This window comes from Ranitomeya variabilis, chromosome 2 (genome assembly GCF_051348905.1).
Source record: "Ranitomeya variabilis isolate aRanVar5 chromosome 2, aRanVar5.hap1, whole genome shotgun sequence".
NCBI classification, from domain to species: Eukaryota; Metazoa; Chordata; class Amphibia; order Anura; family Dendrobatidae; genus Ranitomeya; species Ranitomeya variabilis.
In genome coordinates this window covers 238704680-238719290 of record NC_135233.1, presented here as the reverse complement: position 1 = coordinate 238719290, position 14611 = coordinate 238704680, and the positions used below count along the sequence as shown (strand labels likewise).

Below are 14611 nucleotides of genomic sequence, written 5' to 3'. Positions count from 1 at the left end.
ATAGACCTCAGTACTGGACACAAGTGACCATGTGCATGACTCCTGTTCATCGGGAGGTGATTCGCTTTCTTGTACTGCATAATTTGCATGATGTCGACGTGTTGGGTCTACCATGGTTGCAGACTCATAATCCAGTCCTGGATTGGAAAGCTATGTCGGTGTCAAGTTGGGGTTGTCAGGGAATTCATGGTGACGCTCCTGTGGTGTCAATTGCTTCGTCCACTCCTTCTGAATTCCCTACCTTTTTGTCAGACTACCAGGATGTATTTGAGGAGCCCAAACTCAATTCTCTACCTCCTCATAGGGACTGTGATTGTGCTATAAATTTGATTCCTGGTAGTAAGTTTCCTAAGGGACGACTTTTCAATTTATCTGTGCCGGAGCATGCTGCCATGCGGAGTTATATACAGGAGTCTTTAGAGAAGGGACATATTCGCCCGTCCTCATCCCCTCTTGTTGCAGGATTCTTTTTTGTGGCTAAAAAGGATGGTTCTCTGAGACCCTGTATTGATTATCGCCTTTTGAATAAAATCACGGTCAAATTTCAGTATCCTTTGCCATTGTTAACTGATTTGTTTGCTCGCATTAGGGGGTCTAGTTGGTTCACCAAGATAGATCTTCGTGGTGCGTATAACCTTGTGCGTATAAAACAGGGTGATGAATGGAAAACTGCATTTAATACGCCTGAAGGCCATTTTGAGTACTTGGTGATGCCTTTTGGACTTTCTAATGCTCCTTCAATCTTTCAGTCCTTTATGCATGATATCTTCCGTGAATATCTGGATAAGTTTATGATTGTGTATCTGGATGATATTCTGTTTTTTTCGGATGATTGGGAGTCTCATGTTAAGCAGGTCAGGATGGTCTTTCAGGTCCTACGTGACAATGCTTTATTTGTGAAGGGCTCAAAATGTATTTTTGGAGTCCAGAAGATTTCTTTTTTGGGTTTCATTTTTTCTCCTTCTACTATTGAGATGGACCCAGTCAAGGTTCAGGCTATTCATGACTGGACGCAGCCTACATCTGTTAAGAGTCTTCAGAAGTTATTGGGTTTTGCTAATTTTTACCGTCGCTTCATAGCTAATTTTTCTGGCGTTGTTAAGCCTTTGACGGATTTGACAAAGAAGGGTTCTGATGTGACTAATTGGTCTTCTGCGGCTGTGGAGGCCTTTCGGGAGCTGAAGCGTCGGTTTTCTTCGGCTCCGGTCTTATGTCAGCCAGATGTCTCACTTCCCTTCCAGGTGGAGGTTGATGCTTCCGAGATTGGAGCGGGGGCTGTTTTGTCGCAGAGAAGCCCCGATGGCTCTGTGATGAAGCCATGTGCTTTCTTTTCAAGAAAGTTTTCGCCTGCCGAGCGGAATTATGATGTCGGTAATCGGGAGCTGTTGTCTATGAAGTGGGCATTTGAGGAGTGGCGACATTGGCTCGAGGGAGCTAAACATCGTGTGATGGTCTTGACTGACCACAAGAATTTGATTTATCTCGAGTCGGCCAAGCGGCTGAATCCCAGACAGGCTCGTTGGTCGTTGTTTTTCTCTCGTTTTGATTTCATGGTCTCGTACCTGCCGGGGCCGAAGAATGTGAAAGCTGATGCTCTTTCTAGGAGTTTTGTGCCTGACTCTCCTGGAGATTCAGAGCCGGCTGGTATCCTTAGAGAAGGGGTGATTTTGTCTGCCATCTCCCCAGATTTGCGACGTGTGCTGCAAGAGTTTCAGGCGGATAGACCTGACCGCTGTCCACCGGAGAGACTGTTTGTCCCGGATAGATGGACCAACAGAGTCATCTCCGAGGTTCATTCTTCGGTGTTGGCGGGCCATCCTGGAATATTTGGTACCAGAGACTTGGTGGCCAGGTCTTTTTGGTGGCCTTCCTTGTCGCGGGATGTGCGTTCCTTTGTGCAGTCTTGTGGAATTTGTGCTCGGGCGAAGCCTTGCTGTTCTCGTGCCAGTGGTTTACTGTTACCTTTGCCTGTCCCGAAGAGGCCTTGGACGCACATTTCCATGGATTTTATTTCAGATCTCCCTGTCTCTCAGAGAATGTCTGTCATCTGGGTGGTGTGTGATCGTTTTTCTAAGATGGTCCATTTGGTGCCCTTGCCTAAGTTGCCTTCCTCCTCCGAGTTGGTTCCACTGTTTTTTCAAAATGTGGTTCGTTTGCACGGGATTCCTGAGAACATTGTTTCTGACAGAGGATCCCAGTTTGTCTAGATTTTGGCGGACCTTTTGTGCTAAGTTGGGCATTGAATTGTCTTTTTCGTCGGCCTTCCATTCTCAGACGAATGGCCAAACCGAGCGAACTAATCAGACCTTGGAGACTTATTTAAGATGTTTTGTTTCTGCTGACCAGGACAACTGGGTTACTTTTTTACCATTGGCCGAGTTTGCCCTTAATAATCGGGCTAGTTCTGCTACTTTGGTTTCTCCTTTTTTTTGTAATTCGGGGTTTCATCCTCGTTTTTCCTCGGGTCAGGTGGAGCCTTCTGACTGTCCTGGAGTGGATGTTGTGGTGGATAGGTTGCATCAGATTTGGAATCATGTGGTGGACAATTTGAAGTTGTCACAAGAGAAGGCTCAGCTCTTTGCCAACCGCCGTCGCTGTGTGGGTCCCCGACTTCGCGTTGGGGACTTGGTGTGGTTGTCTTCTCGCTTCGTTTCTATGAAGGTCTCCTCTCCTAAGTTCAAGCCTCGGTTTATCGGTCCTTATAAGATTCTGGAAGTCCTTGGCCCTGTGTCATTCCATCTGGACCTCCCGGCATCATTTGCTATTCATAATGTGTTCCATCGCTCGTTGTTGCGGAGGTATGTGGTACCTGTGGTTCCTCCGGTTGAGCCTCCTGCCCCGGTGCTGGTTGAGGGAGAACTGGAATACGTGGTGGAGAAGATCTTGGATTCTCGTGTTTCTAGACGGAGGCTCCAGTATTTGGTCAAGTGGAAGGGCTATGGTCAGGAGGATAATTCTTGGGTTGTCGCCTCTGATGTTCATGCGGCCGATTTGGTTCGTGCCTTCCATGTGGCTCATCCTGATCGCCCTGGGGGTTTTCATGAGGGTTCGGTGACCCCTCCTTAAGGGGGGGGTACTGTTGTGAACTCTGTTTTCGGGCTCCCTCTTGTGGTCACTGGTGGTATGGTGTGCCTTTTGCTTTGGGCTCCCCCTGGTGGCCTTGTTTGTTATCCTGCTGGTCTCTGGCTATCAGCTGGTTTGTTATCCTCTGGGAGGTTCCTATATAGCTCTGTTTTACTTTCACTTGTTGCCGGCTGTCGATGTAATCAGTGCTACTCCGATTCCTTCTGACTACCTTGCTCCCAGTCCATCCAGGATAAGCCAAGTTTTGTTTGCTCATTTTTAGATCAGCAGTGTTTATCATGTTTTCTGTTCCAGCTTGCTAAGATGTAATTCCCTCGCTTGCTGGTTGCTCTAGTGGGCTGAGTTTCTCCCCACACACCGTTAGTTGGTGTGTGGGTTCGTGAAATCTCAGGATGGATATTTTGTAAGGGTTTTTTTATTGATCGCATAGACCCCTGCTCTATTTTCTGCTTTCTAGTACTAGTGGGCCTCTTTTGCTGAATCTGATTTCATCCCTATGTATGTGCCTTCTTCTTACTTCACCGTTATTATTTGTTGGGGGCTTCTATATCTTTGGGGATAATTTCTCTGGAGGCAAGCGAGGTCTTTCTTTCTCTTTAGGGGTAGCTAGTTCCTCAGGCTGGCTCGAGACGTCTAAGAATTTTTTAGGCACGTTCACCGGCTACCTCTAGTTGTTTTGGATAGGTTCAGATTTGCGATCAGTCCAGTTACCATCTCCCTAGAGCTCGTCCTTAGTTTTATCACTTGCTGATCTATTTGTGATCCTCCGCCACTTGGGATCATAACAGAGCTCTGGGGAAATGGGAACTCTGCTGACCGCAAACCCTACTCCTATCAACACAACTAGAAACAGCCGTGGAGCGTGCCTGACTCTGCCTAGACGCCTCTTCACAGTCTAAGAGCTAACTACCCCTAAAGAAAGGAAACAAAGCCTTACTTGCCTCAGAGAAATTTCCCCAAAGGTAAAAGCAGCCCCCCCACAAGTATTGACTGTGAGATAAGAGGAAATCACAAACACAGGATGAAATAGGTTTTAGCAAAGAGAGGCCAGTCTAACTAAACAGATTGAGGATAGAAAAGGGATCTTTGCGGTCAACACAAAAAGCTACAAAAACCACGCAGAGTGTGCAAAAAATACCCCCGCACCGACTCACGATGCGGTGGTGCCACTCTGCAGCCCCAGAACTTCCAGCTAGCCAGGTAGTTTCATGATAGCAAGCTGGACTAGAACTTAGCAAGAAAAACCATATGTAACAAATGAACAAGCAGGAACGTAGCTTGTGCTGGAGTAGACAGGTCCTCAGAAAGATCCAGGAGAGATCTGAACCAGTACTAGAACATTGACAGCTGGCATGGAGTAACGATCTGAGTGGAGTTAAATAGAGAATCAGCCTAGCCCCAAACGAGGGCAGCTGGAGAAGGAATCTCAGAACCAGCAGCTCCACTCACAGCCACCAGAGGGAGTCCACGGACAGAACTCACCGAAGTACCATTCATGACCACAGGAGGGAGTTCGAGAACGGAATTCACAACAGGTTACTAAGCGCGGCCCTGCGCTTAGTAACCCGATGTTTACCCTGGTTACCAGTGAAGACATCACTGAATCAGCGTCACACACACCGATCCAGCGATGTCAGCGGGTGATCCAGCGACAAAATAAAGTTCTGGCCTTCTAGCTCCGACCAACGATGTCACAGCAGGATCCTGATCGCTGCTGCGTGTCAAACACAACGATATCGCTATCCAGGACGCTGCAACGTCACGGATCGCTATCGTTGTTAAGTTGTTCAGTGTGAAGGTACCTTTAAGAGACCTGTCACTAGATATAGTGTTCAGTTTACTTAGGAATTATCAGGGGAGCAGCAGGAATACAATACTTGTATCTTCTGAACCCACCATATGGCGTCAGAGATATGGGCCTTTTTATTTAAAGCTAATAGTTTTACCAAGGGGGCATAGCCTTTAGGTCACTCTGCGTTTTCAAAGAGAATGTGGCTCACTGGAAAAGACCATAAATATTTGCACTAAATAAAAGACCCGTATCTCTGGAACCGTATTGCAAATTTATTAAAAACGTAGTATTCCTGGATATGGTACTAATAAAAGAAAAACAATAGCCACTTCTGTGCCCAGATTGCTGCAAAATTATCGGGGAGCTTATTGAACAAGAGACGATGACCGCGATGAGCTTGTTAACCCGGGACAGTTACTACCACTTCACAGGCGGTGGAGTAATGCGGGCTTTTCTTTTGGAAGATCGTTCTTCATTCGGTGGAGTTGAGTGTATCCAGAACAAATCTGTCAGATTAAAGAAGCGGGTGGACAATACCATTATGGATAATGTGTTTTAGGATGAAATCACTTCAGATCAAAAGTCTTTACAGCGCCATATCCAAAAATTATTTTTTCCCCAAATTTCTTTGACTTTCCAGTAGCCTTTAGTTTCAAGATTTCTTTTAACTAAAATTATGCAAATTAACCCGTCTCAGTAAAGTGCAGCTCTGCAGTATAATACAGGATGTAACTCAGCATCAGTACAGGATCAGTAATGTATGTACACAGTGACTGCACCAGCAGAATAGTGAGTGCAGCTCTGGAGAATAATACAGAATGTAACTCAGGATCAGTAATGTATGTACACAATGACTGCAGCAGCAGAATAGTGAGTGCCGCTCTGGGGTATAATACAGGATGTAACTCAGGATCAGTAATGTAATTTATGTACACAGTGACTGCACCAGCAGAATAGTGAGTGCAGCTCTGGGGTATAATACAGGATGTAACTCAGGATCAGTAATGTAATGTATGTACACAGTGACTGCACCAGCAGAATAGTGAGTGCAGCTCTGGGGTATAATACAGGATGTAACTCAGGATCAGTAATGTATGTACAGTCATGGACAAAAATTTTGAGAATGAGAAATTAATTTTTCCAAAGTCTACTGCTTCATTTTTTCTAATTGCAATTTGCATATACTCCTGAATGTCAGAGTGATCAGCTTAACAGCAATTACTGTACTTGCAAAGTCAATATTTGCCCAGAAAATGAACTTTAACCCCCAAAACACATTTCAACATCATTGCAGTCCTGCCTTAAAAGGAGCAGCTAACATCGTTTTAGTGATTGATCCAGTAACACAGGTGTGGGTGTTGATGAGGACAGGCTGGCGATCAATCAGTCATGATTAAGTAAGAATGACATCACTGGACACTTTAAAAGGAGGCTGGTGCTTGGTATCATTGTTTCTCTTCAGCTAACCATGGTTATCTCTAAAGAAACACGTGCAGCCATCATTGCACTGCACAAAAATGGCCTAACAGGGAAGAGTATCGCAGCTACAAAGATTGCACCTCAGTCAACAATCTATCGCATCATCAAGAACTTCAAGGAGAGAGCTTCCATTGTTGTCAAAAAGGCTCCAGGGCGCCCAAGAAAGACCAGCAAGCGCCAGGACTGTATCTTAAGGTACCGTCACATTAAGCGACGCTGCAGCGATAGCGACAGCGATGCCGATCGCTGCAGCGTCGCTGTTTGGTCGCTGGAGAGCTGTCACACAGACCGCTCTCCAGCGACCAACGATGCCGAGGCCCCCGGGTAACCAGGGTAAACATCGGGTTGCTAAGCGCAGGGCCGCGTTTAGTAACCCGATGTTTACCCTGGTTACCAGCGTAAAAGTTAAAAAAACAAACAGCACATACTCACCAGCGCGTCCCCCAGCCTCTGCTTCCTGACACTGACTGAGCTCCGGCCCTAACAGCACAGCGGTGACGTCACCGCTGTGCTTTCACTTTCAGTTTAGGGCCGGCGCTCAGTAAGTGTCAGGAAGCAGAGGCTGGGGGACGCGCTGGTGAGTATGTGCTGTTTGTTTTTTTAACTTTTACGCTGGTAACCAGGGTAAACATCGGGTTACTAAGCGCGGCCCTGCGCTTAGTAACCCGATGTTTACCCTGGTTACCAGTGTAAAATATCGCTGGTATCCTTGCTTTTGCTGTCAAACACGGCGATACACGGCGACCTAGCGACCAAATAATGTGCAGACCTTCTAGCAGCGACCAGCAATTTCACAGCGGGATCCAGATCGCTGCTGCGTGTCAAATACAGCGATATCGCTATCCAGGTCGCTGCAACGTCACGGATCGCTGGCGATATCGCCTAGTGTGACGGTACCTTTAGAACTGTTTCAGCTGCGGGATCGGACTACCAGCAGTGCCGAGCTTGCTCAGGAATGGCAGCAGGCTGGTGTGAGTGCTTCTGCACGCACTGTGAGGCGGAGACACTTTGAGCAAGGCCTTGTTTAAAGGAGGGCAGCAAAGAAGCCACTTCTCTCCAGAAAAAACATCAGGGACCGACTGATATTCTGCAAATGGTACAGGGAGTGGACTGCTGAGGACTGGGGCAAAGTCATTTTCTCTGATGAATCCCCTTTTCGATTGTTTGGGACATCTGGAAAACAGCTTATTCGGAGAAGAGGTGAGCGCTACCACCAGTCTTGTCTCATGCCAACTGTAAAGCATCCTGAAACCATTTATGTGTGGGGTTGCTTCTCAGCCAAGGGAATCGGCTCACTCACAGTCTTGCCTAAAAACACAGCCATGAATAAAGAATGGTACCAGAATGTCCTCCAAGAGCAACTTCTCCCAACCGTCCAAGAGCAGTTTGGCGCCCAACAATGCCTTTTCCAGCATGATGGAGCACCTTGCCATAAAGCAAAGGTGATAACTAAATGGCTCATGGAACAAAACAGAGATTTTGGGTCCATGGCCTGGAAACTCCCCAGATCTTAATCCCATTGAGAACTTGTGGTCAATCATCAAGAGACGGGTGGACAAACAAAAACCAACAAATTCAGGCAAAATGCAAGAATGGATTATGCAAGAATGGACTGCTATCAGTCAGGATTTGGTCCAGAAGTTGATTGAGAGCATGCCAGGGAGAATTGCAGAGGTCTTGAAGAAGAAGGGTCAACACTGCAAATATTGACTTGCTGCATTAACTCATTCTAACTGTCAATATAACCTATTGGTACTCATAATATGATTGCAATTATATTTCTGTATGTGATATAAACATCAGACAAACACTAATAAAAACCAGAGGGCAGCAGATCATGTGAAAATATAATTTTGGTGTCATTCTCAAAAATTTTGGCCATGACTGTACACAGTGACTGCACCAGCAGAATAGTGAGTGCAGCTCTGGGGTATAATACAGAATGTAACAGCCTTCAAAAGCAGCTACATTGAATTTATCTACCTCACGGAGTTGTAAGGAGCAGCACTAAACAACAAGTCTGTGGAGTCGGTAAGCTAAACCTCCGACTCCTCAATTTCCCTGACTCCGACCCCACAGCACTGGTCACTACTGAGCATGTACATAAAGTGCAGCACAGATTCATCTCAGCTAAGAGCCAAGATCCTTAGATCAGGAACAGCGCAGAAAATTATAGGACACATATATATATACTAGATTGTGGCCCGATTCTAACGCATCGGGTATTCTAGAATATGCATGTCCCCGTAGTATACCTTTATGACACCATCGTCGCCATGGCAACCATTATGACATCTACGTCGATACTGTGCCTGTCGCTGATTGGTCGAGGCCTGGCGGCCTCGACCAATCAGAGACGCGGGATTTCCATTATGACATCATCGTCGCCATGCTATGCCCGTCGCTGATTGGTCGAGGCCTGGCGGCCTCGACCAATCAGAGACGCGGGATTTCCAGGACAGACAGACAGACAGAAAAACTCTTAGACACATATATATATCCCGATTCTAACGCATTGGGTATTCTAGAATATGTATGTAGATTATTTATGAAGATTTTAGAATAATACATTGAATACACAGGATTCGGCCAACAGCAACCAATTAGCGAAGCGTGGTTCAAATCCTGCGCCAATTCGCGGCCGGACAGTGCCTGTCGCTGATTGTTCGCGGCCGGCCACGTAGTATAAAGCACAGCTACGTAGTAACAGCCCACGTAGCGTACTGCACAGCCCACGTAGCGTACTGCACAGCCCACGTAGCGTATTGCACAGCCCACGTAGCGTATTGCACAGCCCACGTAGCGTATTGCACAGCCCACGTAGCGTATTGCACAGCCCATGTAGCGTATTGCACAGCCCACGTAGCGTATTGCACAGCCCACGTAGCGTATTGCACAGCCCACGTAGTATATAGCAATGTGGGCATCATATCCCTGTTAAAAAAAAGAATTAAAATAAAAAATAGTGATATACTTGCCTTCCGTTGGCCCCCGGATCCAGGCGAAGCATTTACCGATGCTCCTTGCGTGCTCTGGTCCCAAGAGTGCATTGCGGTCTCGCGAGATGATGATGTAGCGGAGTAGCGAGACAGTGTTCTGGATCCAAGGGGCCGACGGAGGGTGAGTATATAACTTTTTTTTTTTTTTTTATTATTATTATTTTTAACAATAGATCTTTTTACTATTGATGCTGCATAGGCAGCATCAATAGTAAAAAGTTGGTCACACAGGGTTAATAGCAGCGTCAACGGAGTGCGTTACACCGCGGCATAACGCAGTCCGTTAACGATGCCATTAACCCTGTGTGAGCGCTGACTGAAGGGGGATTATGGAGCGGGCACTGACTGCGGGGAGTAAAGAGCAGCCATTTTGCTGCCTGACTGTGCCCGTCGCTGATTGGTCGTGGCTGTTTTGCCGCGACCAATCAGCGACTTGGGATTTCCGTGACAGAAAGACAGACAGACGGAAGTGACCCTTAGACAATTAATAGTAGATTTCATAACTTTCCCAAATTATTATGGAAGCACTTACAGCCCATCGTGCACTGTACTCCTGCATCTAGTGTATCATTATTTAGGAGTGGGTCCATTGCATATTGACTCCACAGCTCTGCTGCACACGCCGGGTAACAGCTTCTCTCCACCACGACTACATTAGCGCCTGGTGGGGGCGAACTGCTGAAACCTAGATGAGATCCTATATAAACCAAGAATGACAAATGCCATTTTATTTGTTTGTTTTTTTTTTAACCATTTATTGTTAAACTGTCCCAACCAATAACAAATTAAGGTCCCACCGACCCAATAAAATTTTCAGTTTGTACATATTGCACAGTGTTATCCAGTCACATCTCAGTGTTAGTAACAGTTAAAAGCAATCACATTATTACAAAGTCCGCAGATTTTTTTTTTCTTGCCATAATTCCCATCAATCAGAGGCAGCGAGTCCAGCTCGGCCCCTGTCCATCCAAGGGGCAAACCCCCCAACCCCCCTAATAGTTCTCCAGTGTCTCTACTAATAACATTCATTGAGAAGACAGCAATATACAGTAAGGGGGGTCTCGGAGCGCTGACGTAGCAGTAGACCCCCGCCGAGCTCTGCTACATCCTCTTGAAGGTCACAGCTCCTAGCGAGATAAGTGGCGGCATCATTAGAGCGTCCATAGGAATCATCTTCTCTCTTCACTACGGGAGACGGACATCAGCGAATGTACAGAACACATAATAACCGACCTGGACAAAGACGTTAGACATAGGATACACCCCCGCCAGGGAGGAACTTCATTCTCCAGAGTGGTTACTTGGCCATAAAAAACAAAAACATATAGAGACGTGTCCCCTTTGCAGCAAATTAACCTCTGTCTGCCCAAATAGGTGCAAAATCGAGGGGGTACTTATTGCACTAGAGGTGACGAAGGAGATAAGAGCCTGTTGACCGACAGTTCCTACCGCGTCCTACTCCTTAGATGGTGGAGGAATGCGGGCATCTCTTTCTTGGAAGATCGCTCTTCATTTGGTGGAGTAGGAGGCTCCGTACTGAAGAATCAGTTGGGTCCATTATGGTTTGGGTTCCAGTGTCAGACTAAAGTTCCAGGCGGCGTGCCCTCCGCCGACCGCTGTCCTTGCGTCCGGGTGATCGCAGAGGACGGGTTGTACAAATCTTCATCAACGTACTCTGAAAAGTGTCTGGGGAAGTAGCCGGTGATAGATGGGGGGGAAAGTGAAGAAAGAAAGGGGTGTTTTTTTGTAAACCGTAGGTGTGGCGTTTGTTTGAAATGAAGAGAAAAAGAAAAAAAAATAAGAATATGAAAAAGTCGGATAAAAAGTTGTTGTACCATGGAGTCAGCGTAATATGCCAGTGTCATGGGAGGTTATGTAATGTGTAGGGTGGAGCAAGATGGATGTAGGGCAGAAAAAAAAAAAAGGGGAAAGCAGAAACAAAGCATTAGAAATATACAAAGCAGCTCACAATATCTAAGAAGAGAAAGTGTAGCCCCACATTGGGGAAGCTGAGCGACCACCAATAAATCTCCGAAGACCCCCAATATTGGAAGTATACTAGCACTTGGTCCCTGTATACCCGGAGCACAAGGTGGAGCTACACTTTACAGGGTCGGTGTCCCAAAGCAAAAATGGAAAGAATAAAGAGGACCAAAAATATATAAATATTCAGATATAATGTTACTATAAAGATCAAGGTGTAAATCCCACCAAAGTGCTGACAGACGCTGCCGGTAATGAGCAGCCCGAGAGAATATTCTCAGTCGCCGATTGTTTAAGCTCCTAAAACATTATCCAGATATTCTGAGTTCACATCATACACTGTACAGTTTTCATAAAAATTAATCTACATAAAAAGGTCAGTTTGCATCTAAATACATTGCATTCCTGATCTTAAGTTATTATACTCCAGAGCTGCACTCACTATTCTGCAAGTTTCAGAGCGGATATCTCCTAGCATGTACAGAGTCGGCACAAAGCCTTGTTCTAATGATTATCATCAGCAGAATATTGATTGAAGCTCTGGATGTAACACAGTATAAGTAATGTAATGTATGTACTCAGTGACTGCACCAGCAGAATAGTGAGTGCAGCTCTGGGGTATAATACAGGATGTAACTCAGGATCAGTAATGTAATTTATGTACACAGTGACTGCACCAGCAGAATAGTGAGTGCAGCTCTGGAGTATAATACAGGATCAGTACAGGATCAGTAATGTAATGTATATACACAGTGTCTGCACCAGCAGAATAGTGAGTGCAGCTCTGGAGTATGTAACTCGGGATCAGTGCAATACATGATATGTTTACAAACTGACCTATCTTTATATACAGATTACACCTATATAAAAACTGTACAATGCATTCAGAGATGGACTTATCAGTGCAGTTATTTTTATGCATACATGTTCCGTCTTTTAGGACGGTGCAGTTTTTACATACAGATCCTTCGGTATTGCAGCTTTCGAGCGCACAGCCATTGCAGACAATCAGGTCCCTGTAGGATTCGCCCTGTGCAGAGGAGTCTGTCCCTCCTGAGAGATCAGAGCGCCGACACAGCAGTCTGCCTTACACCCACGTAACCAAGAAAAACACTCAAATGAGTGCAAGCATGATGCCAGAAGCTGCAATACCGGAGAGCCCGATAGAAAGACTGGCATAACATTATATGTGAAACACGTTTGGTCTGGACAGATTAAAAAAAAAAAAGAAGTGCAGAATATAATATTATAGAAGCTGTAGTGTAATAAAACTCTAGTGTGAAATCAGAGCCGGGCGGACCAGAGAGGAGTCTGAGCGCGGCAGGAGGCGGCTGCTAGTACAGAATCTCATACCTGCCATGCATTGGGGCCCCAGTGAAACTGATGGAGTGTGGAAGAGGGGATCCAGCCTGATAGTGTCCATCGTGGTATCCGGGCCGATAGTATCTCGGATACTGCATGTGCGGGGGGATAGGGCCCCTTTGCACTCCAGCCGGGGCAGCTGAATTGCGAAGGTACCAGTCCCGAAGTCCCTCCAGGGCCAAAGCTTTATGCACATTCCTCTCCATAGTCTCAGGTGGCGGAGCGCGCGGTTGGCTTCGAGATCGCGGACCCGGATGGGAAACCTGAGCCGCAGGGCGTTGTTGGAAGCCATCAGAGTGCCAAGGCTGCTGAAAGTGTGATGTATCAGTCAAATGGGGGCCACAAGACTTGTTGCGGCCTACATTCCTGCGCTGTTGAGTTTCAGCGCGGCTCCTCAGGGCAGGACTTCCTGGATACCCCTCATAATAACCATCCCGACGCGAGTAATGGCTGGTGCCGTCTGGATCTGCCCACCAAGGAGCTTCGGGTTCTACCCACCAGTGACCATCCGGTTCCACCCACCCTCGCTGCTGCTGTTGCTGCTGTCGTTCCATGTAATAATCCAGCAAAATATCTTCATAAGGAAGCCGAGGATTGGCGTTAGGTGTCCGGGGATCAGGAGATCTTGCCCCCCGTTGCTGGTGATGCGAGGGCGCCACGCCAGGCTGTGGGCGCTCACTTAGAGCTTCAGAACTTTTGAAGGACGGTTTTCCCTGGGTCTCTGTAGGAGGTGGTCTCTCAATCAAAGCTTCCGAGCTGTTACTGCGACGGCTCCGTGTGGAATGGATATTTGGGCGATCACTGGAGAAGCCCACCTGAGAGTCCTGACTCCCAGTCCACTGTCTCTGAGAAAGTCCTGAGCCGTCTGACCTGGAAGAAGGAGAAGTGATTGGCAGGAGAACGTGCCCCCAAAAGAGCTGGAGTCATTACTCAAAGCTGGAGGTACACATTAGGTAGCTGTGGCCTGACCTCTGGTACACATGCATACTCCGCTCATCTGAGTGTGCATGTGTTCTGAATAGTCAAAGGGGAGCAAGCTGCTACCAAAAGCCTCTAATTACTTACTTTCCCAGAAAATCAGGCATGTTAAAATCCAACAGCCTGGTCCTCCCACCTCCTAAATATCTGATGTTAAATGGGCCGGACTTGTCAAAACGTGTATGCTCAGCTGAATCCATTCACCAAAAGCCCTCCCTCCCAAAAAAAACATATACCCACCTTAGGGCAGAGCTGCTGCAGGCATTACGGCTCAAAATGGGGGTGGCGGGGACACTTCGGCCCTCTAGACTGGACAGACTCCGAGGGAACGACCTAGTGGGACTACAGGTGAAAAAAGCCTCCTATTAAATGTATAAGTATAACTAATCAGCCCCGTCCTCCTGCACACTACTCCCTCCCTCCGTCCTTCCGGCACCTGACATTGGTTATTCATGTGTTATTGGAGGGGGTCCAGAGCCTGGTACCCCCTAACAATCAACCCTGTAGCCCTTTCACTGCAGTAGCCAGCACAGCGCTGCTGTAACACATGTGGCTCTGCCGGTTACTGCACTTCTGTCTTAGTCACATAACATGCAACAGGAACAGAATAGCCGGTCTCAGGAGCGCAGAAAGAGAACACAGACACCAGTTAGAGTAAAACCACAACGCGTTTCAACGGCGTGCGCCGTCTTCTTCAGGTGGATATTGCGTTGTGGTTTTACCCTAACTGGTGTCTGTGTTCTCTTTCTGCGCTCCTGAGACCGGCTATTCTGTTCCTGTTGCAAGTCTTTCTCCCCCGTTGTGGGGTATCCGGCTGGAGCTGCGGGGACCTGCGCGCTTATTTCCTCCTCATTGGGACGGCCGCTAGCGCTCCTTCTACAAACCGCCATTTGTTGTTCTATTCACATCACATGACTGTAGCTGAGCTGCAGTA

The 14611-nt window shown here is 47.0% G+C and overlaps 1 protein-coding gene across 7 annotated transcripts in view; it reads right to left on the bottom strand.

The window, feature by feature from the left end:
* Positions 1–10102: 10102 nt before the first annotated feature.
* CCDC120 (coiled-coil domain containing 120) overlaps positions 10103–14611 on the bottom strand; it is a 59326-nt gene continuing 54817 nt past the window's right edge. For all 7 annotated transcript variants that reach the window (XM_077284213.1, XM_077284214.1, XM_077284208.1 and 4 more), the window contains exons 9-11: positions 13918–14019; positions 12691–13569; positions 10103–11040 (exon numbers count right to left, since the gene is read on the bottom strand). In XM_077284213.1, the coding sequence (XP_077140328.1) occupies positions 10932–11040; positions 12691–13569; positions 13918–14019 (1090 nt within the window). In that variant the 3' untranslated portion in view covers positions 10103–10931. The remainder of the gene's footprint in view (positions 11041–12690; positions 13570–13917; positions 14020–14611) is intronic.